Raw genomic sequence first — 25,881 nt, 5'->3', positions numbered from 1 at the left:
TCTACTCTTATATATGTGTGTTTTCTTTATAGGGAGATCAAGCTCACTCTCTCCCCCACATTCTTCTCATGGTATCAAGGCTTGTCTACTCTTATATATGTGTGTTTTCTTTACAAAACGAGATCAAGCTCACTCTCTCCCCCACATTCTTCTCATGGTATCAGAGCATCCGTTTGTGTGAAGAGCTCAAGAGGAAAGAAAGAGCTCAAGCTCACTCTCTCCCCCATGGCATATCAAGGCCGTGGTTTGTGTGAAGAGCTTAATAGGCAAGAAAGAGACAAGAAAAGAAAGAGATATATATATAAGGGTAAGTCCATATAATTCCCTTCTTTTTGGAAGAAACTCTCCACAAGTAGCTACTACTAGGAAAGAGAATCAGGAAAGCACAATAGTAAGGTGCACTATCACATCTAGAGCTGCCCTTCATAGGTGAAGTAAATAGGAAATATATTATGTGGGACAAAATATGAAAGAACGTATTGATTTTGGAATTTGTATTTGAGGCCATTTCAAGTCCCATTTTTGGCTATATAAGTTTTTCATAGGCACTTTATGAAAGCATCAATTTTGACTATGTATGCCCAAATTCTAGTTTGGTGCAAAGTTTGTGTAAAACATTGGTTGAGGACAATCTACGTAAATAATTTGAGATTTGTAATTTGTTGGTGGATGTTTGTTTATGTGATTGGTCCATATACAGTATAACACATTTATCATACGTGTAGAAGTTTCTACAAGAACTGTTTCATAAGTAGCCGTGTCGGACAATCTATCCCAAATTGTGAGCAAGAAGATGCACAAGAATAGGATACTGAGTGTTTATTTTAGGTAACGAGAAGGATTTGGAGATAAAAAGAAAATGCTACTCCTCAACAAGCATAGGCCTTTAAGACTTGGCATGAGAAAGCCAACAAAGTTATTTCCTCATTATCTACTATTAGCATGACATGGATGCTATGATAGGTTTTATATACAATGCAGTGACACCTAAGGTTACATGGGATACCTTGGGTAAGTTACATAGCATAAGTACCAAGTCAACAAATATGTAATTGAAAAAAAAGCTACATAATGTGCAAAGGAATAAGATGAATATTAGTGATTACTCATTGATAGTTAAAGGGCTTGTTGATGCTCTCGATAGGAGATCTATTGTTGGAGCTCCTACCATGGTAATGACTTGGTGTCAGTGATCACATTGAATTGGCTTATAAAAGAGTGTGATTCATTTTGGAAATCCATCCGAACTTGAGAAAACTTTCCAAACTTTGAGGACCTTGTAGCCCTTCTTATCATTGAGGAGATGAATTCTATGAGTAAATCATCTTTAGGAAATATGTAGAAAAGGGCACAGATAAAGGTACAGGTATATCTTCATCTAGAGGCCATGGTGTAGGTCATTTTGGAAAAAACAATTGTGGGCAACAACAATATAAATGTAATCATGCACAAACAAGTGGAAGAGGCCATTCTAAAGTTAGGGGGAGCAAGAGAGGCCAAGGTGTAAAGAAACCAAAGTGAAAATAGCATGAAGTGCTATTATTATGGAAAACTAGGTCATCAATTTTGGATCATCTGATGCAATATAAAGAAAGATATGACAATTACGATGCATTCTCTCTGTAAATGCAAAGAAAGCCAAGAAAAAGGGCTCTAGCATCCCCAAAGATTTTGAGAAGAAGAAGATATCAAAGGAAAAGTGTTGCTGACAAGCATGGTCATGTGTTCAAATCATGTAGAGTGAAGAAAGCAAATGAAAGGAATGGAACTAGCTGAAAGCATGATAAGGTGGTACAGTTTCAACAAGTTGCTCACTGGTTTCTACTACTTAAAGAAGATCACTTTATTGTTAAAGAGACATTTTAAATGTTTCATAAGATTTTATATCCAACTTTGCATCCTTTAAAGGAGTCTTAGAATATTGCTAAAGGAATTAAAGCTATTTGTGGCAATAGAAAAAGAAATCAAAGGTAAAGTGTTTCTATTATGGTTTAAGCCTACTCATGTGGTCAAATCATTTAGCCTAAAGAAAGAAAGTGAGAAGAATAGCACTTTGCAGCCTTTGAAGGAGACCGAAATCAATGTTGAAGTGGAATTAAGGCATTTCATAGCAATAGAAGAAATATGTGCAAAGGAGAAAAATTCATTAGCGTTTGATAGTTCATGGATCATTAGTGAAGCATTCTAACATACAACCCAATCAAAAGGGCAGGTATACCCTTGGGCGTGCACTACTAAGAAACCGTATGTATCACATGCATTCAAGGGGTATTTAAAAAACCCCTTACCTATGAATTTTTCATAATTAAAATGATGCCTTTTTATTTATGGACATATGGTTTTTTTTTTAAATATGGATTGAAATAACCCCTTCTGTAAATGTTATTTTCAAAATTTTACCTTAAAATTTTGAATTAAAAACCCCTTCATTTGAACTCACGTGCTATACTTACATATTTTTAGGAACCCCCCTAGGGTATACCTCCCTCAAGCCTATGGGGAGTCCATCCTGGTAGCAGTTGGGAACAATGCCAAATGCCCACCCATTGATTTAGGTACCAATTCTTTTGTTTCTAGCAAATGGTGATAGTAAGAATTTGTCTGATGGCATTTTTTAATGTGGTTGTGACATTAAGAGTAATTTACTATTAATTATGGCCATATAAGCTAACTGCGACTTAAAGGTTATGTTCTCATCAATAGGATTGTTGGTGCAGTCATCATAGATGCCAATGGAAATGTCATCGGGAGAGGAATCCGATGCATCAACTTCTATGACTTGTCATCTTTTATAGCCCAAGATAATGTCCACTATGCTATGAGAGATTTGGCCATCTAATCTTTATAGTTTCAAAAGAGATGCAAAGGTCTAGGATTTTGGCACATCTACTAGCATTTTTAGAGATTTTAGATGTGTGTGAAGTTTATATGATGGATAAGTAATACTGCCATGCATTTATATAAGAAAGTAAGAATTATGCAAATGCTCCTCTAGAGCTTGTACATACAAGTCTATGTGTGGTGAATGTCAACCACTCCATTGAGTGGTGCTTCCTACTTCTTATTATTTATCAATGACTTTATTAAGAAGATGTGGGTGTTTTTTCTTTGGGATAAGGGCAAATCGTTAAATGAAGGAGAATTCACATCAAGTGAGTTTAACGTCTACTACAAGGAGCATAGGATCAAGAGAGATTTGATAATTACTCATTCTCCGTAACAAAATGGTGTCACAGAGAATAAGTATCATACATCAAGTCAGCTTAATACCTACTACAAGGATAAGTGGATCAAGAGAGATTTAATAATTACTCATACTCCGTAACAAAATGGTGTCACAGAGCATAAGTATCATACATTAAATGAGTTTAATACCTACTCCAAGGAGCATAGGATTAAGAGAGATTTGACAATTACTCATGCTCCACAACAAAATGGCATTGGAGAGCATAAGTATCATTCATTTGTGGAGATGGTGTGTAGTATGATTAAAGAAAAAAGGAATACAAAACTCTTTTTAGGTCAAGGCAGTCAACACTGCAGTGCATATCCTTACAAGAGTTACAAGAGCTATACAAACGCAATGAATGGAATGACACCTAAAACTTATTCTAGTAAGAAACCTTTAGTTACATATTTTAGGACATTTGGATGTGAGTACTATATGTGCATGTTCCAGAACCATGTAGAAGGGAGTCAAAGGGTTACTAACTATACAAAAAGCAAAGAAGATAATTGTTAGCCATGATGTGGTTTCCAAGGAACAACCTGATTAGGTGGAGGACAAGGCTCCATCCACACTATCCTTTAACAAAGAAGTAGCCTAGTAGATGCAATGTGTCGGTAAATCTCTTCAAGTTGTTGCTGCTATTAAGGTCTTGTCATTATTAAAGATAAAGGTGATATAAGCCATCGAAACATGTTACTTGTACTTGCTTGTTGGAGCCATCCAATGTGTAATAGGGCTGCATGGTGTGTTTCATGTACTCACAAACTCATAGGAATAAGTCTTTGTGTAACACTAAAGTTTTTTGCACATCGATCTTTCCATAGGATTTACGGTTGCATAAGTGCAAGAAGACAAGCGAGGGGAAGGAATGAGGTAAGAACAAAGTTATAAATTGATCTGTTTGAAGTCTTATAATGAAATGTTATGAGGGAAATGCCTTATACAACTATTTTATAAAGTAAAATAACTTTTCAAAACTAACAATTATGAGATGTTTAACCAAATCTTATTGAGTTTAAAAATAATTAGTTATTTCAAAAATCTTAAGGCTACATACATGACTTGGATTATAAAATAATTTTTCACGCACAAAATTTGGATAAGAAAAAATGTCCCATAAAAAACCAAAATCGTGTATTTTTGGTGCATAAAGCTTGGATTAAAAGAAAACTTATCATGTGGAAAACTTAGAATTTAAAAAAACTTACTACACACACAAAATTTGGATCATAAATACTATTGCATATAAAATCAGTACTATAAATCCCTTTGTTACATCTTCTTGACCCTGTTCATGCTTGATTAAGAGTAGGGAGGAGGTTACATGTCAATGAAAGCCATTGATTTTTTTGAGTTGTCGTATCTCTCTACCGCCTACCATGAAGGTGAAAATAACATATAAACTAAAATGCAAAAGTAAGTGTTCTCTCAAGTTTTAATTAATCATCATCATTTCCTATAACTTGATACATGTCTTTATGCACCATGATCGGCATTCCTACTCATTCATGTACCATGATTTGATTGAACCTCCTCTCTAGAGATGGTATCCGAATCTAGGCGTTTCCACTGACTAGCAGTAAGAAAGCACCACCATGAGATTTTATCGGCCTATGTGAAACTTCATAGTGGTTTTCTCTTTGACCAACCACCACCCAGTACGTCCCATTTATAATCAAAGATCTTTTACTTTAGACTAAAATGTATGTGCACATCGATCTAGACAAAAAGAATATCTATACCACCTAGTTCAAAAGCATCATTTAATCCTAAGAATGCGACAATATAATTTAAAAAAGAGAGTACATGATATCAATCCATAAGAACATCACACATATTGACCTATCAAAGGAAGGTTATATATCCATTTTAGAGAAGAGTACATGTATCAACTTATGGAAACAAGAGGACATTCACTGCAAGAGAAAATAGAACATATGTACCTAGTGAAGAAGGGTATGCCGCCGATTGCTATAGAAAGAGTATGCACACCAAAAAATCAAAGAATGGATACATCTACAAAAACAAGGGTACATGATAAGATGAGTATGTTTTTGAGAGAAGAGTGGAGAGATCAAGTAGTTAAGTGGGCATTTAAGTGGTGACGTCCGACAGCGATTGTGGGCGAGTGGGGATTTGCCTCACATGTGTGGAAGCATGCCCTCGTACCTTGTGAGGGGTGACAAACTGCATGCATGGAGTGTGACTTGGAGAAACATTCAGATAAGGATGTTGGTGGTTGGGGGGACTAGGGGAATAAAGGTTCCAGAGGATGTGGGAGCCAAAGGATGAGGGAAGGGATCGTAAGAAATCTTCACCAGAAAGTCTAACAGATAGGATTATTCCTCAAGCACAAAGGCCTAAAACTAGAGGCGGGAAGGTATGTCTGCAAGTTTCACTTGAGTTGGTGAGGAGTCAAGTCGGGTTTTTTTTCTTGTGTAGTGTTATTGTGTTCCATTCAGGTAAATCTCCATCCAAAGTAGATGTTTCTAGATGACTATAGGATGATGTCTTTCAGGGTAGAGTGGTTTCTCAAGTTTTCTATCTAGGAAAAGGTTTCTTTAATATTATGTTTACCAAAGCTCTGTGTCGGAGTTGTTTGCCAGAGCTCCCCTCTTTATGGATCATAGGCTAATGCATGTTATTCCATTTAATCCTTTTTTTTAATGTTAATATAAAAGCCTTTTTGAAGCCTTTTCTATTTGGGTGGAGGTGGTTGGGCTACCTCCTTGGCTTCCTCCATTGCCTGAGAGGGAGATTGCTAGCGTGATTGGCCCGGTTCTATATTTACCAAAAGATGATGTGGGTAATCGCCAGGCTAACAGTGTATGCATTGCATGGAATATAGCCATAGAGACACATAAAATTGTAGAAGTGGACTTAGGTGATTTAGGCAAAATGGAATTGATGTTGAAGTTTGGGCCTTTTCTTGGTGTAGGCTTTAAATGTGGTGGGTTTGGACACATTGCTATACAGGCTGTGTGAAGGGCGGTCAGGTTAGATATGAGGGTGAGCATAAGGACAAACATGAGGTTGGGAGAGAGAATAAGACTATGGAAAAGGAGGTATGCAGAGATAAAGGGAAAGAGGATAAAGGAAAAGGGATTGTGGAGAATGATGGGGACTCGATAGGAGAGGGAGGTTGGAGGAGAGTGAAAGGGAAAGTGAGTGTAAGGCAAGCTAAGGAGGATGCCATAAGGAAATTTAATGGAGGCAGGAGCTAGGGATAAGTAGGGTAGCAAACACTCTAGTAGTCTAAGCCCATTGGTGTATTGGAACCATTTTAATCCTTTAGGGGAGGAGGATAGTGGGACCTCATCAACTCAAAAATTCAATCGGAAAGTTGATGAAGCCTAGAAATAAATACAAAAATAAGGGGATCAAGGGGGGAGCGGAGAGGAGATAGAGATGGTGCATGAGACTACATTATCATGAGCTCTACTATCGGTGGGTGTATGTGGAATGTTAAGGGGATTAAGGATAAAAAGAAGAGTGTTGATTTTTTGAGTTTGGTAAATGATTGGGATTTGTCTATATTAGCTATTGAGGAACATAATTTATGCGGGTCTAAAATTTTGAGAAAAGATAAGTTTAAGGATTGGGTTTTAATGTATGGGGGAGTGAATGGAGGGTTTAGTGGTGTTCTAACCATTGTCAAGAGTTGTCTAAGCCCTAACATCATAGCTAAGCATCCCAATGGGAGAATTTTGATTGTGGAAATTGTCTTGGAAGGGCAGAGAATTTGGATAATTAAAACTTATGGGGCTCATAATCATAAGGTGAGGAGTGGGATGTGGGAACATATAGCTAATTTAAATTGTCAAGGGAACTACATTCTTATGGGGGACTTCAATATGGTTGAGAAATAGAGGGATAGATGTGGGGGGAGCATTGTTTTGATGGGACATGAAAGGATGAAGTGGGAAGGGCTGAGAGGGAGATTTTCCCTAAGGGATGGATGGGAGATGGGTGATTGGGGTTCAAATCTTGGGTACCCCTATTTCAGCTTACAATACTTTGGGTTATGTAACATGTTCTAGAATAGATAGAGTTTTCCTTAGTTAGTAGTCTATGTGGGTACCCCATACCTTCAAAATGTGAGTGGCCTCCTAGATTTTCTGATCACATGCTCCTCAAATGGGGATGACATGTCCTAGGTTGTGGGAGGAAGCTGAGTTAAATAAGTTTTCTACTAGGAAACTAAGATCTGCTTCTAAAGGATGATCTTTTTGTTAGGCAGACTAAAGAGGCCATAGAGAGACTTAAAAAGAGAGTAACCTGCAAGGCTCTTAGAGGATTTTTGCCAATGAAATGTAGGGTATAATTAGGAGGGTTGGGAAACTAAGAGATGAGGAAAGTAGACAAGAGAGAAAGAGATGGGGAGAGATTTTAGAATCTTTACACAAAAAAGGGCAAGTTGGGAAACTAATTGTTGAAGAGATAACTTGGTATTTCAAGTGTTAAGCTGGGCGAAAGAGTGAAGATGAGAAATGCTCCAAGAGGAAGGAGGTCAGGTACAAATGGAAACTTTCAACAACAAAAGAAAACCACATGGGTATTTGTTTAAAATGACTAAAAAGTTGAAAGGCAAGGAAGTGACAGGTAGGGTTTTGGATGAAAATTGACAGGAGATAAAAGGGTTGAGGTTAATAGCGAAGAAATGGGTTGAATATTTGGGGGAAACTCTCAGTCTTAAGGAGGACTATTCAACCAAAAGGTTCCAAGATGAGATCAAATTGCTAGAGCAAGTTAGTAGGAGACTGGACCCTAATAGGGCTAAATGGCTGGAAAGGGATATAGAACTTGAGGAGTGTCGGGAGGCTCTTCTAAAGCTGGGGAGAGAGAAGTCTCCTAGCTAGGATGAACTATCTGTGAAATTTTCATCGTTTTTTGGCCTTTTCTAAAGGAATATGTTTGGAAATTTTTTTGTAAGGTTCCCCCTTTCCAAAATAGGGGAAACACTTAAGATAGTCTACTAAGTCTTAACTTGGAGAAAATTTTATACTCATCGACACCTTGACCATGTAGAGATTCAAGGATACAATTTGTAGGTAAGACCTATATAGTCTTATCCCAAAGGGGGAGCGTGGTCTTCTAAAAGTCAAATCACCCATAGGGTAATTGATCATAATTTGGGCAACTACTAATCTTGATTCCTAGAGACAACACTTTTTTCCTCATCCATGCAAGGCACAGCTATTGGCCTAGTCTTCTAGAATAGAGCTGCCCGAGAACCTATTTATCTAGCGTAGGGCTTTCACTTAATCTATTGGAAAGCTACCCGACTAATTGGGTCCACCCGCCGTCCGTAGGATGGTGCCATCTCGGGGCATTCCATCCTCCCACTTTCCACCCTACTCACGTGTCAATTTGTTTTCTAATCAATCCTACCACACTGTTTAACATAAATAAACATGTTCCTTAATTAAGACCCTTTCACAAGGTTCATAAAATAGTATCTTTCTACAATATAATAATGCCAAAGACAAGATTTATAGAAAAAAAAAGTTTATACAAGAATCAATTCCATACAAGCCAAACCGGCTTTCTTATTCTTTTCTTTTATATTGCTGATGATCTAGAATTTGGCCTTTTAGCCTCTATATGCTGGGCAAAACCCTACAGGACCATACACCTCATTGTTAGCCGCTTTTGGCGATGACTTAAGCCGTCCTGTTTCCCCATCATGCTCCGTGGCTCGATCCTCTCACCCCTCAGAGGGATGTCTATGTACTAGGGTGGGCTTACTAGACAGCATCACAATCACTCGCCTCAATCAACGAACCTCATTCTCCCAATGGTATGAGGGATACCATGGGCTAATCTCGGGCTTTACTAATGACACTGCCTGGCTACACAAGCACGAAAACGGAGTTAGCGTTGAAGCCAAGAGAAAAAAAATAGTTGTACTCTTTCTCTTAAAGATAGCAATTTTAATACAAACCATTGATTATAAAATACAACATCACTCAAATAGTAGCTTCATAGAATTTCTAACATTTTTCAATGGAAAAATTAATATCTTCTTTCTTGATTTATTGACAGTAAGCTAACTTGGCCACCGTTCCCTCTTGTGGAGCTTGCAACGGGAGGGTTGGAGCCACATTAGGAGAATCTTCTCTAATCTCATTGTTGGCTGCTTCTCCCAAGGTAACATTTTGACGTTTTCAGGATGGGGCCATCTTGACTACTGCCTTGTAGTGCTCGACATTGCAATCGTAGTGCTTTAGTTGGATCTTGATTTCGAGATCGTCTTCTTACTCTATGAACAAAACACTGTAGCACGTGAACCTTCTCTAAGCTCAAAAACCTCTTACTAAAGTCTATGCAAAATGGGGGGGGGGATTTTTGTGAGATGTCCTAAAGGCAAAAACGTTTTGCTGAAGGAGTGAGGGCTGCTATAAGTCTCTTCACATGGGGGGGAAGAGTTAAGGACAGCCTCTCCTCTCCCAAGGGTGGGGTGATTATTAAGAATGGGCTTATCTGAGAGTTGGCTAATTAGGGGGTGCTAAGAGGAAGACTGAAGAGACTGTAGCAAGTACAATATATAGGCGTAGAAGGGCAGTATAGACTTGCGATACTTTACGCAAAGGGGTGCTGGCCATAGAGTACCTGGGGGTTTATATAGCTGCAGGATACGGGTGCAGGTAGTGAGCAAAGTAGGTTGAAAGGACGGTGTGCCGTCAAAGTGTACTAGTCAGTGGTCTGCATGGACCTGGGGAAAGGAACGGTGGTGGTGCATAGGCAAAGGTGTGATACGCATGTACCCTTTTGGTTAGAGGCAACATGGATGTCCACATGGTGGTACATGTGGACCATACAATGGGTGGTCGGCCTTTGGTCCTTACGCGGTCTTTGTACGGGCACCCTGGTGAGTGTGTACGATCCTTTTTGTGGCAGGGTCCCCAAATTTTGGACATTGGGCTCGATTTGCCTGCCACAGCACCCAAGGGGGGCGAAAATTATTTATCCAGCAAAAATGTCCGGGATGTTTCCCTGCTTGTTGGGGTGGTGTAGACCGTCCATCAATCAGACGCCTGGTCGTGCATTTATTAAGGTTTAAAGGCCATCGTTTTTAAACTAAAAATAACTAAAATTCACGTATACGCTTGATCCGGTGTCCGTTGATGCTGTAAAATCTTATACTAGGGTAAAATCATGTGCAAATTCTAAATTTGGACTCGTAATTTGAAGATTCTAAGTAAAAATGGCTCGTTTAATAAAATAACTATTTTTTACTCCATAAAAACTCATAAATTCATCTATTACACAAGGACATTTTTTATTAATGAAGATGGGCATGTTACATCCTTCCCCTCTTAAAGAAATCGAGATGTCCTCATCTCATCATGAAATGGGGGTAATCCTTTAAGAGTGTAGCTTCATCTTCCTAAGTTGTATCCTCTTCAGAGTAATCTTTCCACTGTACTAAATATTCTATAAGAGTTCTATTATGGAGTTGCCTTTCTCTAGAATCTATGATCCTACTAGGCTGTAATTCACGGACTCCCTGAGTAGGGATTACAACTTGGTCATCATCAAGAATATGATCGAGATTGGGTACATAAGGCTTTAACAAACTTACATGAAATACATTGTGGATTTTGATATGGGCTGGGACCTGTCTAGTTTATAAGCACTTTTATCTAGACACTTGATAATTGTATAGGGACCACAATACCTAGGGCTGAGCTTCTTATATTTTTCAAGTGATAGAGAAGTTCATTTGGGTCACACTCGTAGAAGAACTTTGTCTCCTTCCTTGAAGATCAATTCAGACCTCTTGGTGTCAGCATAATGCTTTTGCCGATCTTCAACAGCTTTAATATCCCTTTGGATTGCCTTGTTCTGTTCCTCCATTTCTTCGAGCATTTTCCTAGATGCCTCAACTCTTATGGTTGGATCAGAGAAATTTAGAGGAGATAAGCATTCTTGCCCACAGAGTGCTTTGAATGTTGACATTCCTATGCTTTGATGATAAGATGTCTTGTAGGCAAATACTACTAGAGGAAGGTATTGAATCTATCTTCTTGGTTCCCATCCACAATATGCTCTAAGAATGTCTTCAATTAGCTGATTGACTCTCTCAGTTTGGCCATCATTCTTTGGATGATAAGCTGTGCTAAAGAAAAATTAAGTACTGAAGGCTTGAAATAAGGACTACCAGAACTTTGAAGTGAAGTGAGAATCCCGGTCACTTACTATCCTCTTTGGGAGACCATGCAGTTTGAAGACTTCCTTGATGAAAATTGAGCAACATCAAAAGCTTTTAATGTCTTCTTTGCTCGTATAAGATGAGCTACTTTGGTAAGCAAGTCCACTACTACCAAAATGGAGTCATATCCTCCTTCTACAGTGGGGAGACTTGTGACAAAATCCATACTAATGCACTCCCACTTCATTTGGGGAATATATTCCAAGGGTTGAAGTTTCCCAAGCATCTTTACCATTTCATCTTTGATCCTTTGGCATCATGAGAGACATTGCTTCAAGTACCGAAGCACATCATTTTTCAGGCCTGCCCAATGAAAGCTCCTCCTTATGGCATTTAATGTTTTTGCATAGCCTGGGTGCCTTACAGCGGGACTATCATGAGCTTCATGGAGGATTAGTTTCTTTAAAGCAGGATCCTTAGGGATATATAGCCTGTAATTGAAGTAAAGGCTTCCTTCATGAGTGGAGTATCACTTGATTAGATTCTTCTCTTTCCCTGAGAATTTCCCCCTTCTTCTACTAACTTCACCATGCTCTGATAATCTAGATCATGAGATGAGACTTCTTTCACCTTGACCAATATGGTATCATTTGGCATCAAAATTGCACTTAAGAAATATTTGTGGCTAAGTGCATCTGCTACCACATTATCTTTCCTAGGGTGAAATTTGATGTTGAAGTCATATTCTTGTAGGATTTCAATCCATCTCCTTTGCCGCATGTTGAGGTTAGACTGGGTGAAGATCCACTTCAGACTTTTGTGGTCAGTTACAAGCTGGAATTTCGCCCCCATGAGATAATGTCTCCATAATTTGAGGCAATGAGCAATTGCTAAGAGCTCCAAATCATGGGTGGCATAATTTGCTTCATATTGCTTCAGCTTACGGAGTATAAGCGACTGGATTCCTTCTTGGCCTAAGACACCACCAAGTTCTAGACCACTTCAAACTCCTTGGTGAAATCAAGAAGTTTCAGGATTGGGACAGAAGTAATAATGGCCTTGAGCTTATCAAAATTGTTTTGATGGATTGGCAAACCACACTATTTTGCAATCCTTCTTAAGAAGATCCGTCAAGGGTGTAGCTACCAGGGCATAATCTTTGATAAAAATCATGTACCATCCTGTGATCCCCAAAAACCCATGAACTGATTTAGGGGGTGGCCACTCTAGTATATCTTTGACCTTGGTGGCATCTACTGAGATACCATCTTCGAAGACAATGAACTCATGATACTCAATTTGATGAGTAAAGATTGTAAATTTGCTCTTCTTAGCATAGAGTTTATGTCTACGTAGCAATTGCAGAACCCTACGCACATGCTCCTCATGTTCTTCCATTGACTTGGAGTAGACTAAGATGTCATAAAAAACGACAAGCACAAATTCATCCAAGTAAGGATATAATATATCTTGCATTAGGTGGTTGAAGGTTGCAGGAGCATTGATTAGCCCGAATGACATTACAGTAAACTCATAACGGGTATTGAAGGCTGTCTTGGGTATATCTGCTTCCTTGACTCTGATCTGATAGTAACCAAACCTCAAATCTATTTTTGAGAAAACTTTGGCTTCATGAAGCCTATCAAGAAGCTCGTCGATACGAGGGATAGGATACTTATTCTTGATAGTGACTTGATTTAGCCCTCGATAATCTATGCAGAGGTGAAGAGGATCGTCCTTTTTCTTTTGGAAAAGAATAGGTGCTCTGCAAGGAGAGCTAGTGGCCAGGTGTACAAATCCTTGCTCAATGAGTTGGGAAAGGTGCTCCTTAAGTTCAATGGCTTCAGGGAGGGACATTTTATAGGGTGTTTTTGAGATGGGTTGAGCTCGAGGGATCACCTTGATTTCATGACCGACTTCTCGAGGAGGCAGTAGCCCTGTAAGCTCAACAGGAAAGATGTCAGAGAAATCTTGGAGCCAAGAGGGTTCTATCTCCTTACTAGGTTCAACGGCTTTGTTGAGCTTGACTAGGAAAACTTGCTGTCCCTTATGTGCTCCTTTGAGAACATGTTTTGCCTTCAGACTGATTTGCTACTCGAGTACTGCTAGCAGAGAAATAATCATCCATCGTTTTAATCCGGACTTCAGCATCCTTCTTAATCTTTGAACCTTCTCCTTTAAAGGAGGGAGGTTGCATTTTCTTGAGCACGAGCTTCTTCTCCTGGATATCGGTGTAAATACTTTCCACAATGCTTAAGCTTTTTTAAAAGTAAAACATCGAAATCATTTTATTTCCCAAATATTTACAAAGACAAGTTTTATTACAAAGATCTGAGACTAATATAATTAGTCTTTATTCGTCATGAAGGGAAATTCCTAAGCTCGACTATGACATAAGGGTAGAGCGGTCCACATAGGTGAAGTATGGGGGTTCCGCTTGTAGTTTCTAAAACTCAAAAAACTGATGGTAAGGGTGGTAGACTCGGATTGGGTTAGGTCCCAACACGGCTACTCTGTCGCGACAGGTAGTAAGACCTGCATCACTCGATCATACACCCACTGGTCCTATGGTATGCGAATACCATCTATATTCATAGAGGTGTCAGTCTTGGGAGTACCCACGAACCAAAATAAACGGACCATCTTCAACTTTTCAATCCAACGAATCCGCTCTTTAGGTCGATGGTAAGGTTCCCAACTCGATCCACTAAGATGAAGAAATATCTCAACCCGCAACTCCAAAAATCTCTACCCCATCGTTTTTCGATATGAGAGAGATGAGGGAGGGACATCTTCTTAACTTGGAGAAAATTTGCCATGCAGAGATTCAAGGATACGATTTGTAGGTATAAGACCTAGTCCTATCCCTCTCACAGGAGGGGAAGCGTGGTCTTCTATCAAATCACCCATAGGGTAATTGATCATAATTTGGGCAACTACTAATCTTGATTCTTAGAGACAACGCTTTTTTCCTCATCTATACAAGGCACAGCCGTTGGCCTAGTCTTCTAGAATAGAGTTGCGGCCTGAGAACCTATTTATCTTGCGCAGGGCTTTCACTTAATCTGTTGGAAAGATACCCGACTAATCGGGTCCGCCCGTCCGTAGGATGGTGCCATCGGGGCATTCCATCCTCTCACTTTCCATCCCACTCACACATCAATTTATTTTTTAATTAATCCTACCACATTGTTTGACATAAATAAACATGTTCCTTAATTAAGACCCTTTCATAAGGTTTGTTAAAACAGTCTCTTTTCACAATATAATAAATCCAAAGACAAGATTTATAGGAAAAAAAGTTTATACAAGAGTCAATTCCATACAAGAAAAACCGGCTCTCTTATTCTTTTCCTTTATACTGTCGATGAACTATAATTCGGCCCTCCAACCTCTACATGCTGGGCAAAACCCTACAAGATCATACACCTCGTTCGTCCGCTGGGGCAAGGACTCAAGCTGTCCTGTTGCCCCCTCAAGCTCCGTCACTCGATCCTCCCACCCCTCAGAGGGATGTCTACACGCTAGGGTGGGCTTATTCACCGCACTAGCCTGGGCCCTCAAAACTAGACAACATCACAATCACTCGCCTGAACCTCATTCTCCCATTAGTATGAGGGATACCATGGGCTGATCTCTCGGGCTTTGCTAATGACGTCGCCCGGCTACACAAGCACGGAAACGGAGTTAGCATCGAAGCTAGGAGAAAAAAAATAGCTATACTCTTTCTCTTAAAGATAGCAATTTTAATACAAACCATTGATTATAAAATACAACATCACTTCAAATAGTAGCTTCATAGAATTTCTAACATTTTTCAATGAAAAACTTCGCATCTTCTTTCTTGATTTATTGATAATAATATTAAAAAATAAATTAAAAATCTTTTTAAATGATAACCAAGCTAACCTGGCCACTATTCCCTTATGGAGCTTACAAACGAGAGGGTTGGAGCTGGATTAGGAGCATCTTCTCTAATCTCATTGTTGCATGCTTCTCCTCCCGAGGTGACATTCTTACATTTCCGGGATGGGGCTATCTTGGTCACTACCTCGTAGTGCTTGACGTTGCGATCGCAGTCCTTCAGTCGGATCTCAATTTCGAGATCGTCTGCTCACTCTATGAGCAAAAAATTACAGCGCGTGAACCTTCACTAAGCTCAAAAACCTTTTGCTAAAGTCTACGTAAATGGGGGGTGGGGAATTTGTGAGATGTCCTAAAGGCAAAAACATTTTGCTGAAGGGGTGAGGGCTACTGTAAGTCTCTTCACACGGGGGGAGAAGAGACCCTCTCCTCACAAGGGTGGGTGTGATTGAGAATGGGCTTATCTCAAAGCTGGCTGATTAGGGGGTGCTGAGAGGAAGGCTGAAGGGACTGCATCAAGTACAGTATATAGGCACAGAAGGGCGGTACGGACTTGTGCATGGTGTACTCTACGCAAAGGGGTGCTGGCCATGGAGTACCAGGGGGCAGGGTACGGGTGTGGGTACTAAGCAAAGTACAGTTGAAAGGACGGTGTGCCATCAAAGTGTATGGGTCAGTGGTTTTCATGGGCTTGGGGGAAGTTACGGTGGTGGTGCACAGGCAAAGTTGTGGTATGCATGTACCCTTTTGGTCAGAGCAGCATGGATGTCCACGTGGCACTATGTGTGGACCATACAATGGGTGGTCACAGCCTTTGGTCCTTACATGGCCATTGTACGGCCACCCTTGTGAGTGTGTACGGTCCAATTTGGGGCACCGGCCTTGATTTGTGTGCCAAAGCACCCGGGGGACAAAAATTGTTTTTCTAGGAAAAATGCCCAGGATGTTCCCATGGTCGTTGGGGTTTAGACTATCGATCAATCGGATGCCCGGTCATGCATTTATTAAGTTTTAAAAGCCATCATTTTTTAAACTAAAAATAACTAAAATTCGCGTATACGCTTGATCTGGTGTCCATTTTGGATGCTGTAAAATCCTATTTAAGGGGTGAAATCACGCGGACATTCCAAATTTGGACTTGGAGTTTCAAGATTCTAAGTAGAAATGTCTCGTTTAATAAAATCACTGATTTTTACATCATAAAAACTCATAAATTCATCTATTACAGGAACATTTTTTTATTAATGAAGATGGGCATGTTACATGTGCAGAAATGCCTTTAAATTAGGTAATTTAGATAAGGAGTCAAAGGAAGGGTTGGTGAAGCTTATTACCAAATAGAATGCTTGTGAGAGGTTTAATCATTGGAGGCCTATTACATTGCTTACTTTCATATACAAAATCTTGGCAAAAATTATTGCCATTAGAATTACCCCTGCTCTTCACAAGATCATATGTGAGAAACAACATGGTTTTATAAAGGGAAGGTCTATTTATGCAGCTATGATGGGGAGGGATGTGGTCCTAAGGAGGGCTAAGTAGAAATGTATTCTCTTGCAGCTAGACTTGGAAAATGCCTATGATAGGGTTCATTGGTCATTTGTGGCTAGAGTGATGGAGAGAATGGGGTTTGGCTTCAGAATATCCTCTTGCATATACACACTTACCTTGGGAGGAAACTCCAAATTACTGTTGAATGGGAGGGTTGTTGGGGGTTTGAAGTAAATATATCAGTTAGATAAGGCTAGCCCCTTGCTCCTTTATTGTTTGCTATTGCTTCTCACCCCTTGATTATGGCCTTAGAATAGGCCTCTACTGAGGGGAGGGTAATTGGGCTAAAGTTGAGCAATGGGGAGCAATTGGTCATTCAATGCTTTGTAGATGGTTTTTTACTTTTCTTGGAAGCTAATAATGATAATGTCAGATTGGCTTTAAGCATTATACAAGAATTTGATGATGCTTCTGGCTCAAAATGCAATATTCATAAGTCTAAACTAATCAGTATTTCCAAGGACAATGATTTTGACTTAGAGAGATTGGGGTGTGGGGTGGTGAAGAGAGGTCAAATTGTTCGATACTTAGGGGTACCTTTTGGGGTTGAGGTGACCAACAAACAACTCACAGACTCGGCATTGGACAAATTCTTTGTGAAACTCAAGAAATGGGAAGGCATCAGGGTCCCCTTCCATGATAGGGTGGCTATATGCTCACTATATGTAACACTGTGTTGAATGCCTATATAATGTTTATATTCCCTGTGTTGGACTTTGGAAAAGGGAATTGGTAGAAGATTTTCAAACCTGTAAGAGATTTTGTGTGGAGGAATATTGGATCCAATAAAAAGGCTTTGGCTTTGGCTGGCTTGGCCTGCCTAAGCGTAAGGGTGGCCTAGGTAGTCTTCATCTCCTTCTCATATAATTTCTAGGTTGCCTTTGCTCTTACCCAAGTTTCTACAACAGAAGGAAATCTGGTCAAGGATGCTAAAGGAACTAGTAGACTGCTCAACTATTTATTTTGATGGAGTTTGGCAAGGTCTAGGTCGGAAAGACAAATTGTTTTCTTATGCTCCTCTCAAAAACACAGGGTCCTTACTTTGCAGGATGCTTTGCACTAAATGGAAAGAGGTGTTGGAATTTATGGTTTGGGATGGTTGTGGTAGAGCTTCAGGGAACTCTTTGATGTCTCTAGGGATTTTGTGGACTCACCAAGTTTAATCCCCATTTATCTCTACAATACCCTAGAATAGCCAAAACGTTGAATGACAAAGGTCTGAGGAGATTTGTTGATTGTTGGGATGGGGCATCAGTTGGGTGAAAGGAACTTGAGCAACTGGAGATGGATCTTGCCTTATCTCATAGGGAAGCATATGTAGCTTGTCAAACATGTGTTGGGAGGAGGTGAAGAAAGGCTGGACATCCACATCAGTGATGAATCTACGGTTGGATTAGAGACTGCTCTTGGTTTAATGGATCTAAGATAGACAAAGGTACAACTAAAGTCTTGTACAATGCATTGAGAATGAGTGAGGAGAATGTCATCGATTGTAATAGAATCTGGAAATTGAGCTGGAGCTCTAACTATTGGAGAAGGAAATGGAAGGTAATATGGGAGATTGAAATACCTACTAAACCTCAGATTTTTCTATGGAGAATATGCATGGGAGCTCTACTGGTTCTAAATTGGTTCAGAGGAATTTTACTAGTGGATGCTGGCCTAGATGTAAGACTGCTTTGAAAGATGGGAAGCATGCATTTTGGGATTGCCCTGGCATTAGGGGAGCTTAGTCCAAGATTGGGAAATGGGTCCAGAGTAACTTAGGGGTACAAAGTCAATGGGGGGATTGGTTGATTGGGAGATGGGCAACAAATGGTGGACATGTTGATTTGATTTTTAATATTATCAGATTCTGTTACTTGTGGGAGATCCGGAATTCTAGAAACTGCATTGTTTTTTAGAAAGCTTGTGACATAGGAATTGATGTGAATATTGGTCCCAAAAAAAAGAAGATTAGTATGTTTGTTTTTTATCAATGAAGGATGAGTATGCCCATTTTAATTGGAACAGGAGTGCATCAGTTTGGCCTATAGTAGAAGATATGTAGTGCATTACCTTTTTTGTAGCATAGCAAAAGAATCTTAATCATGGTTAGGTGTGTGTTAATTGCTTCGATAAGAGTAAGTAGGGGAGAGATATGTAGCTACACCCAACGATGGTGGGGTCCCAATCACTGAGCCCCCTCTGCATATAGTTTTGCTTGTATTATCACAAGAAACGTTGACGGTTTGCTGTCCCAATAGGGGCTCACTTGATTTGGGGGGGTTTCCTCCACAGGGGAACCCCCCTCTTCTAGATGCTCGTGGCTGCCTGATGTAGACTTGTGTTTTCCTTCCCAGCATGGCTGACTGAAAACGTGAATGCTTGCAAACCCTCCTGGTGTCTGCGTATTGCTCCACTCGGCTTGCCTTGGTGCTGGCACTTGCTCACACGCTTGAGAGATTTATATATGAGATGCCCCTCCAATGCTCCATCCAGTGCTCCAAGAGAGAAGAAACAATAACAGGAAAATCAATCCTCCTGGTGTTTATGTTTTGCTCCACTTGCCTTGGCTTGGGGCTTGCAGTTGTTCACACACTTGAGGGATGCGTAGATGAGGATGCATAGGCTGAAGTGGGCCTATATGACTAAGTATAAAATAGCAAATATTGGGCACTCCCTCCACCGCTCCATTGCTCCAATGTTGCAAGAAACAATAACGACAAACAAGCCAATCAAGCAAAAACAAACAAAATCAAACTGTCAAATCTAGTGCACTCCACTTGGGAAAGTAAAATGTAAGGGGACGAGACCTAAGCTCTTGCTCCCCCCCCCCCCCCTCCCCAAAAAAAAAGAGGGAAAGATGTACCAATGCCACAATGGGAGAAAGCACAAATGTAAGGGTCAATACAGGGCTTGCCTCTAGTGATCAATGATCAAATGTGACAATCTCCTCTTCTAGGTAAGTGAGGTCAACTAACTTGCATCACCAAAGTTATCACCTTCTCCACCACTGGTGTCTTTGCAAGAGTGGGTAGGGAGCGATGGAGAGAAAGCTATGGAAAAGCTCAACCTCTACTCCAGTGCTAATGTGTACTCACGAGATGGGGAGGAGGAGAAGCTGCAAGAGAGAGAGAGAGAGAGAGAGAGAGAGAGAGAGAGAGAGAGAGAGCAATCAACAAGGAAAACATCAGGTAGACACACTATAATACACTTGTTACTAATAAGACATTGAAGAGCAAGAAGACTCAAGTATGATAAATGGGATTTCCCCCTTTTCTCAATAGTAAAAATGCCTTATATACATAGCCTCATATTTATAATGTCTAGTCACCCGTGGAACTTACCAAGGGCTCACAAAAATTTGTGAAGTTATTTCTTAGGTTCTATGTTTATATAAAAACCATGTTAGCCAGCATTACACATGCCGTAAGCTTGGAAAGACCCCTCCCCCCCCTCCCCCCCCAAAAATCATATATCATTATTAAGTGCTTAGCATGGTTATAAAAGATGAGTATAAAAATGGTGTGATTCCACGTATACTAGAGTCATGCATGCGGTTTATAAATTAAGATTGAGATAACTCCTTTAAATTATGACGGTTACAAAAGATGAGTATAAAAGTGGTTGGATTGTATGTCAAGGGTCATGTTGTTAATATTCTTAGATTGATTTGACTCCTTTACGAAGGTAAATCCTTCATATTTGTGATTAAGATTGAGACTTGTCTTGCCTAAAAGTAGTTAGGAGTCTAAAGATCTTGTAAACAGTACTGTTGTTTCTCTTTTTCATATTCTAAAAGAATGCCACATTATAATCGGGTAAATATCTATTTGCTATACTTTTTGGATATTACTCATTTGATTTTAAGTTGAGGGTTCAAGGAGTGTGTTCTTTTCCAAGTTTATTTTTAGCATGTTGAAGTTGCACATTATGCAAGAGGTTGGGGGACATTTGTGCATCTTCATCTAAATTAGCACATTAGCCTTTGTAGAATAGCCTAATATATTTCTTTTAAAGAATAGTACTAGAGATCTGTCCCTCTCTTTAGTTATATAGGGATATAGGACAACCATGTTAACTCTCTCTCTCTCTCTCTCTCTCTCTCTCTCTCTCTCTCTCTCTCTCTCTCTCTCCCCAATAGGATATTTTCCCATCCCCAATCTCCCCTTATTCATAGAGAGCTCTCTCCAATTAGATATGTGCCCATCTCCCTAGATTCACATATATATATATATATATGTATATATATAGAGAGAGAGAGAGAGAGAAAGAGAGAGAGAGAGAGAGGTCTAGGCATATACAATGAAAGGGGTGTGCTATACTATATACCAAACAAAATATAGTCCATTGATGAAAGTTCCGAATGTTTTGGTTTAAACCTCAAAGATTTTCCATGTGAGGTTGAGAAAGACACAAACAATAGGTTACATCTAGCCTAAAGTGGAAAATTTGTGCAAGAGAACTAGCCCCTAGTTAGTTAATATAACAAATAGAGTTATGTGAGGATGCTATGTGAAGATGAAACACATAGAATCGAGTATTTGGTAATCAAGAATTCAACATACTTTCCATAATTGGAATCAAATGTCCATCAACTAGCCATGAAAACTATTTGAAGATGTACAAATTAGACATTTATTAGTTGGAAGTAGAAGATAAACCACTAAAAGCCTACATATCATCCCATATGGCAATGTTTGTGTGTGTGTGTGTGAGAGAGAGAGAGGGGGTAGAATTGCAATACGAGAAGTACAGTCCCGGACCTCCGTTCACACGGAGGTCCGGGACCTCCGTCAGGAGGTCCAATAGATTCCCCGGGAGAGAGAGAGAGAGTTCTATTAACATTTATAGAAGCTAGTCTTATGAGACCAAATACATAAATGATGAAGATCATGAAGTTTTTATGGAAAATCTATAGTTTAGGAAAAGAAAAATCAAACCAAACCAAAAAAAAAGTCCTATTGTCCATCTACTATGGAAGTAGGATATTGGAGACACAACATTTATAGCCTAGATTAGAGGTCATTAAATATTCATGAAACACATGTACATTGTTGAAACCCTATGTAGCACATCTTGAAGGGGTATTTAGAGAAATCCTTTTATAAGGATTGATATGTACATTTAGATATGCTATATTTTTATACCTTGATTTATTTAGAAGATTATGAGTTGTTTTATTATCAAATATAAATAAATTAGTACTTGACTAAATGTATTGTATGTGCTCTTTCACATCTGGATTAATCAGTACTACATGATAAGTATTTTAATCGAAATAGATTAGAGAAAGACATCTACACTCATTCATTTTCATGGACTATTGTATAGTCAAACAATGACTATTTCTAAGGTCATCGAAATAAGTGTAGTTAAACAAGGGTTATTTGTACGGTAATGGAAATAACCTTTGTAGTTAGTTCATTAGAATGAAATGCCAAGATATAATTATTTTGTGTAAGTAGTTGTAAGTGTAGTTCATTGATGAATTTTTGAATTTATTCAGCACTTTTGTGTTGAATGCTCCAAATTTGGCATACCTGAGAGAGAAATATAGCATATTTGTAAAAGGATATAGGACCTTTTACAAATATAGCATATTTGTAAAAGGATATAGGACCCTAACATCATGAAGGAGGGAGAGGTTTTTCCAGAGGTCGCAAGTTTGATGTAGACATGTGAGAGTAGGCTATGTTAGTTTCACACAACAATCAAGACTACAGTAATTATCCACTAGTCATCCTTTAAACACATCAAAATGCCTTCATGAGAAATTACAAGGTTGGGAACATGAAGCATTGTGATGATTGGTTCCTTTTTGTTTTTTATCTCATGTCCAACCTTTTTTGAATGCCTAAGATTCTCCTTTCATATATGGGAAATAACTAGCATCCTCATGAGAAAGTGAAGGTAAAAAAAAAACTTCTTTTGCATTTAGAAATATACATTGAAGATTTAATTTCAAGTGTTTTGATTTGGAGAACCTATGCATGTGTAACTAGCTAGTAAATGTGGCACTAGCTAGTATATATGGTACTACACATTAGTACTACTTTGAGAATAGTACTCAGAACTGCAATTCTAATATGGGAAATAAGCGGCATCCTCACAAAAAAGTGAAGGTAAAAAAACACCACCTACATTTAAGAGGTGTACATTGAAGTTTGAATTTCAAGCGTTTGATTTGGAGAACATATGCATTTGTAACTAGCTAGTGTAAGTAGCACTAGATAGTATATATGGCACTACACACAAGTAGTACTTTGAGAATAGTAATCTCACAACTTCAATTCTAATATGACCCAGCATCTAGGCTAATTACTAGAAACCTTACCATGCTCACTTTTGTGTTGGGCCAACGTACCCCTGCATTGAGGTGTACTATGTTATCCACGCATGCATGTCCAAGCATTAAAGAGTCAAGGTAGAACTTTTTATGCATTAGCATTAGTTTATTCATAGTGCATATTAGTTGTTTCATTTTTCATGTGGTTCATAAGGTTTTTTATAGAAGAAAATGTATGATATCACTTGTATATATGGGAGACAATTTTAAATTTAATATAATGACAAAATTGAAGTTTACAAGGTGTCATATATATGCATCTTTGAAATATATACATGTAGAAATAGGTATTTATAAACTATTTTCAAATTGAGTCTAGTGATAAATTTGACATTTACAAGAGTTATCTCATTTATTAGCCACCTATCTTATCTACTTAACTTATGAATGTTACATATGCATCTTTAAAAGTGTATACATAAAGAAAGAAATATTTTTATTAATAAAAATTATATATAACATACTTATTGCTCTCTACAAGTATCTAATATAGGGATCTTTATGAAGTACCTATTTGCTTGAAGTACTAAGGGGGGATTCACATGATGCGTGCAAGGACGACTTCAATTTCATGATATCATGCCCCTAGTCATAAACTATGAGTTGAGGTTTTGTAGGAATTTTGATGACTTTGAATCTCATAAGGTGTCTTACAGCATTCCTTCATTTTTCAAATAGTACTCTAATATGTATGGTGGGACCAAATAGGTAACTGCATAAACATATTTCTACAAAGTAAGATATCTTCACTAGGTTTCACTTTTTTCCCCCTATTTTTTACAGGTAGAAATCACATGCCGAGGAAAGCTTTTGGAGCCAACCTCAACCATTGAAAATGTGCGGGATAAAATCTGGCTAAGTAAAGAACTTGAAGTTGGAGAAACTACTCTTGGGTTTAGATCTACAAATACTTTCTTATTTAGTTCACAAGATAAAATCATGACTCTTTGTTACCAAAGACATGCACATATTATCACATTGAACCTTTTGAAAACATGATGTAACTTGTAGTACTAAGGCATTGATATAGACTTTAACCATAAGGGATTCATAGATTTATTATAAAAATAGTTCTGTTTCTCAAGAATAGGTATTTATTCAGATAATTTATTTGGGAAATATACACATACTAAGAAAGTGATCAAAAACTCAAACTTATGAGAACTAGAAATGCATTATAATTCTATATTTATAGGCCTCTTCAAAAAGTTTTGAAATACAAAAGGAATTCTAGAAATGTTTTGTTTATTTAAGGTATTGATATCCAAGAAATATATCTTCACTTTAATGCCCTCTTGATTTCTATGTGGTTAATTGAGTGTAGTATGTTGAGTGCTCTCAATTGGGCTTGAGATTTAATAGGTGCAAATGCTCAAAAACTCAACAACACTTCTTATCACATCAACTTCATATTAATTCTCTTACTCTGATGTTTGACTTTAGCTTTCATTTATGCCTCGATCACAATGATTGGATGGCTAAGATCATAAATTGTGTAATAAGCAATGCATTAATGGTAGTTCGTAATAGTTTAATAAGCGCTTGCATCTAGAAATTTTCCTTTTATATGTACTCAACATGAACATTTTACAAATAAAAGCTAATAGTAAATTAAGGAGAAATGATGAAACCATTTGTGAAACTATAAGGATGTAAATTTGGTCCAAATTTGAAGAGGCAAGAATGGTAATGGGATTACACGATTTTCCAAAAAAGTTATACACTATTGTTTTCCATATCACTTCCCTTTAAGGGATCAAATCACTTTTCCCCGTTTTTTCTCTCTTGTTTTTAATGCACTTGAGGCTTGTTGTTATTACAAGGCAAGTTGTCACAAGGTTGAGCATACTCGATTAAGTGTGGAGGATATTGCAAAGGTGGATTAACAACTATAATGATGCTTTCATAAATAGTTTAGGTTGTTTGAGAGCACGAGCAAGGTCTACCACAACCCAAAGGCCCCCTCATTTTTTTCTTTAACAAGTAAAAGTGCTGATTTGATAGGAAAATAAACGTCCGAAATACAAATACAATCTACCTATCTTGTACAAGTCTAAAGTGCCATAGTTTAAAAAGTAAAAAACATTGTCATTGTGGTAGGAAAATAAACTTATGAACTACAAATACAATCTAACTATCTTGGTACAAGTATAAAGATATGTTGACTCCTTCTATCTAGATGTCCTACTTGAGGAGTTAGAATTGGGGCGTTTAGCACAACTTAACCTCATCCACCCCTACACATATTAAAGGTCTATGACTTTCTAGATTCCCACCAAAAATATGCCATCCATTCTTAAATGCATAATAAATATTCTATCCATTCTTGAATGCACAATAAAGTATTAGAGTTGTATCCCATGCAGCCATATGTGATTTCCCAAATTAATTTGCAAAATTTTCTCTCCAACAATAGTAACTAGAGTTTATTAAGTTGCACTTTTCTCTCTTTTGTACTAAAAATTAAATCAATGTTCATAAAGAAGATCTAAAAATAGCTGAAGTCCCATATATTTAGAAAAGTCCATAGTTTTTGTGACTTTTTACGCAATAAATGTCTTCATATAAATTTGTATCTTGCTCAAACTTACATTCACTTTTCCTCATTAAAATTTTGATTGGCAATGTATACCTACGAGTTGGTGGCTTTAACAATCCATTTCCTCTAAGTGTTGGTGGCTTTAACAATCCATTTCCTCTAAGTGTTGCCAATGGTTAGTGGTGCCTGCCTCTCGGGACTATATGACACCC

At 38.4% G+C, this 25,881-nt stretch overlaps 1 protein-coding gene across 6 annotated transcripts in view; it reads left to right on the top strand.

Moving 5' to 3' along the window:
- The window catches only part of LOC147631984 (uncharacterized), a 35,918-nt gene extending 11,733 nt beyond the window's left edge, over positions 1–24,185 (top strand). For 2 of the 6 annotated variants that reach the window (XM_086808522.1, XM_086808520.1), the window contains exon 6: positions 23,914–24,185. In XM_086808522.1, the coding sequence (XP_086664648.1) occupies positions 23,914–24,129 (216 nt within the window). In that variant the 3' untranslated portion in view covers positions 24,130–24,185. Of the gene's footprint in view, positions 1–2,462; positions 2,556–2,717; positions 3,040–4,053; positions 4,103–23,637; positions 23,829–23,913 lie in introns of those variants that run through there. The other 4 variants (XM_086808523.1, XM_086808524.1, XM_086808521.1 and 1 more) reach the window with 4 other exon arrangements.
- Positions 24,186–25,881: the final 1,696 nt, after the last annotated feature.

This window comes from Cibotium barometz, chromosome 14 (assembly GCF_041138505.1).
Source record: "Cibotium barometz isolate CiBa-2024 chromosome 14, ASM4113850v1, whole genome shotgun sequence".
Lineage (NCBI taxonomy): Eukaryota > Viridiplantae > Streptophyta > Polypodiopsida > Cyatheales > Cibotiaceae > Cibotium > Cibotium barometz.
This window is presented reverse-complemented; position numbering and strand designations above follow the sequence as displayed.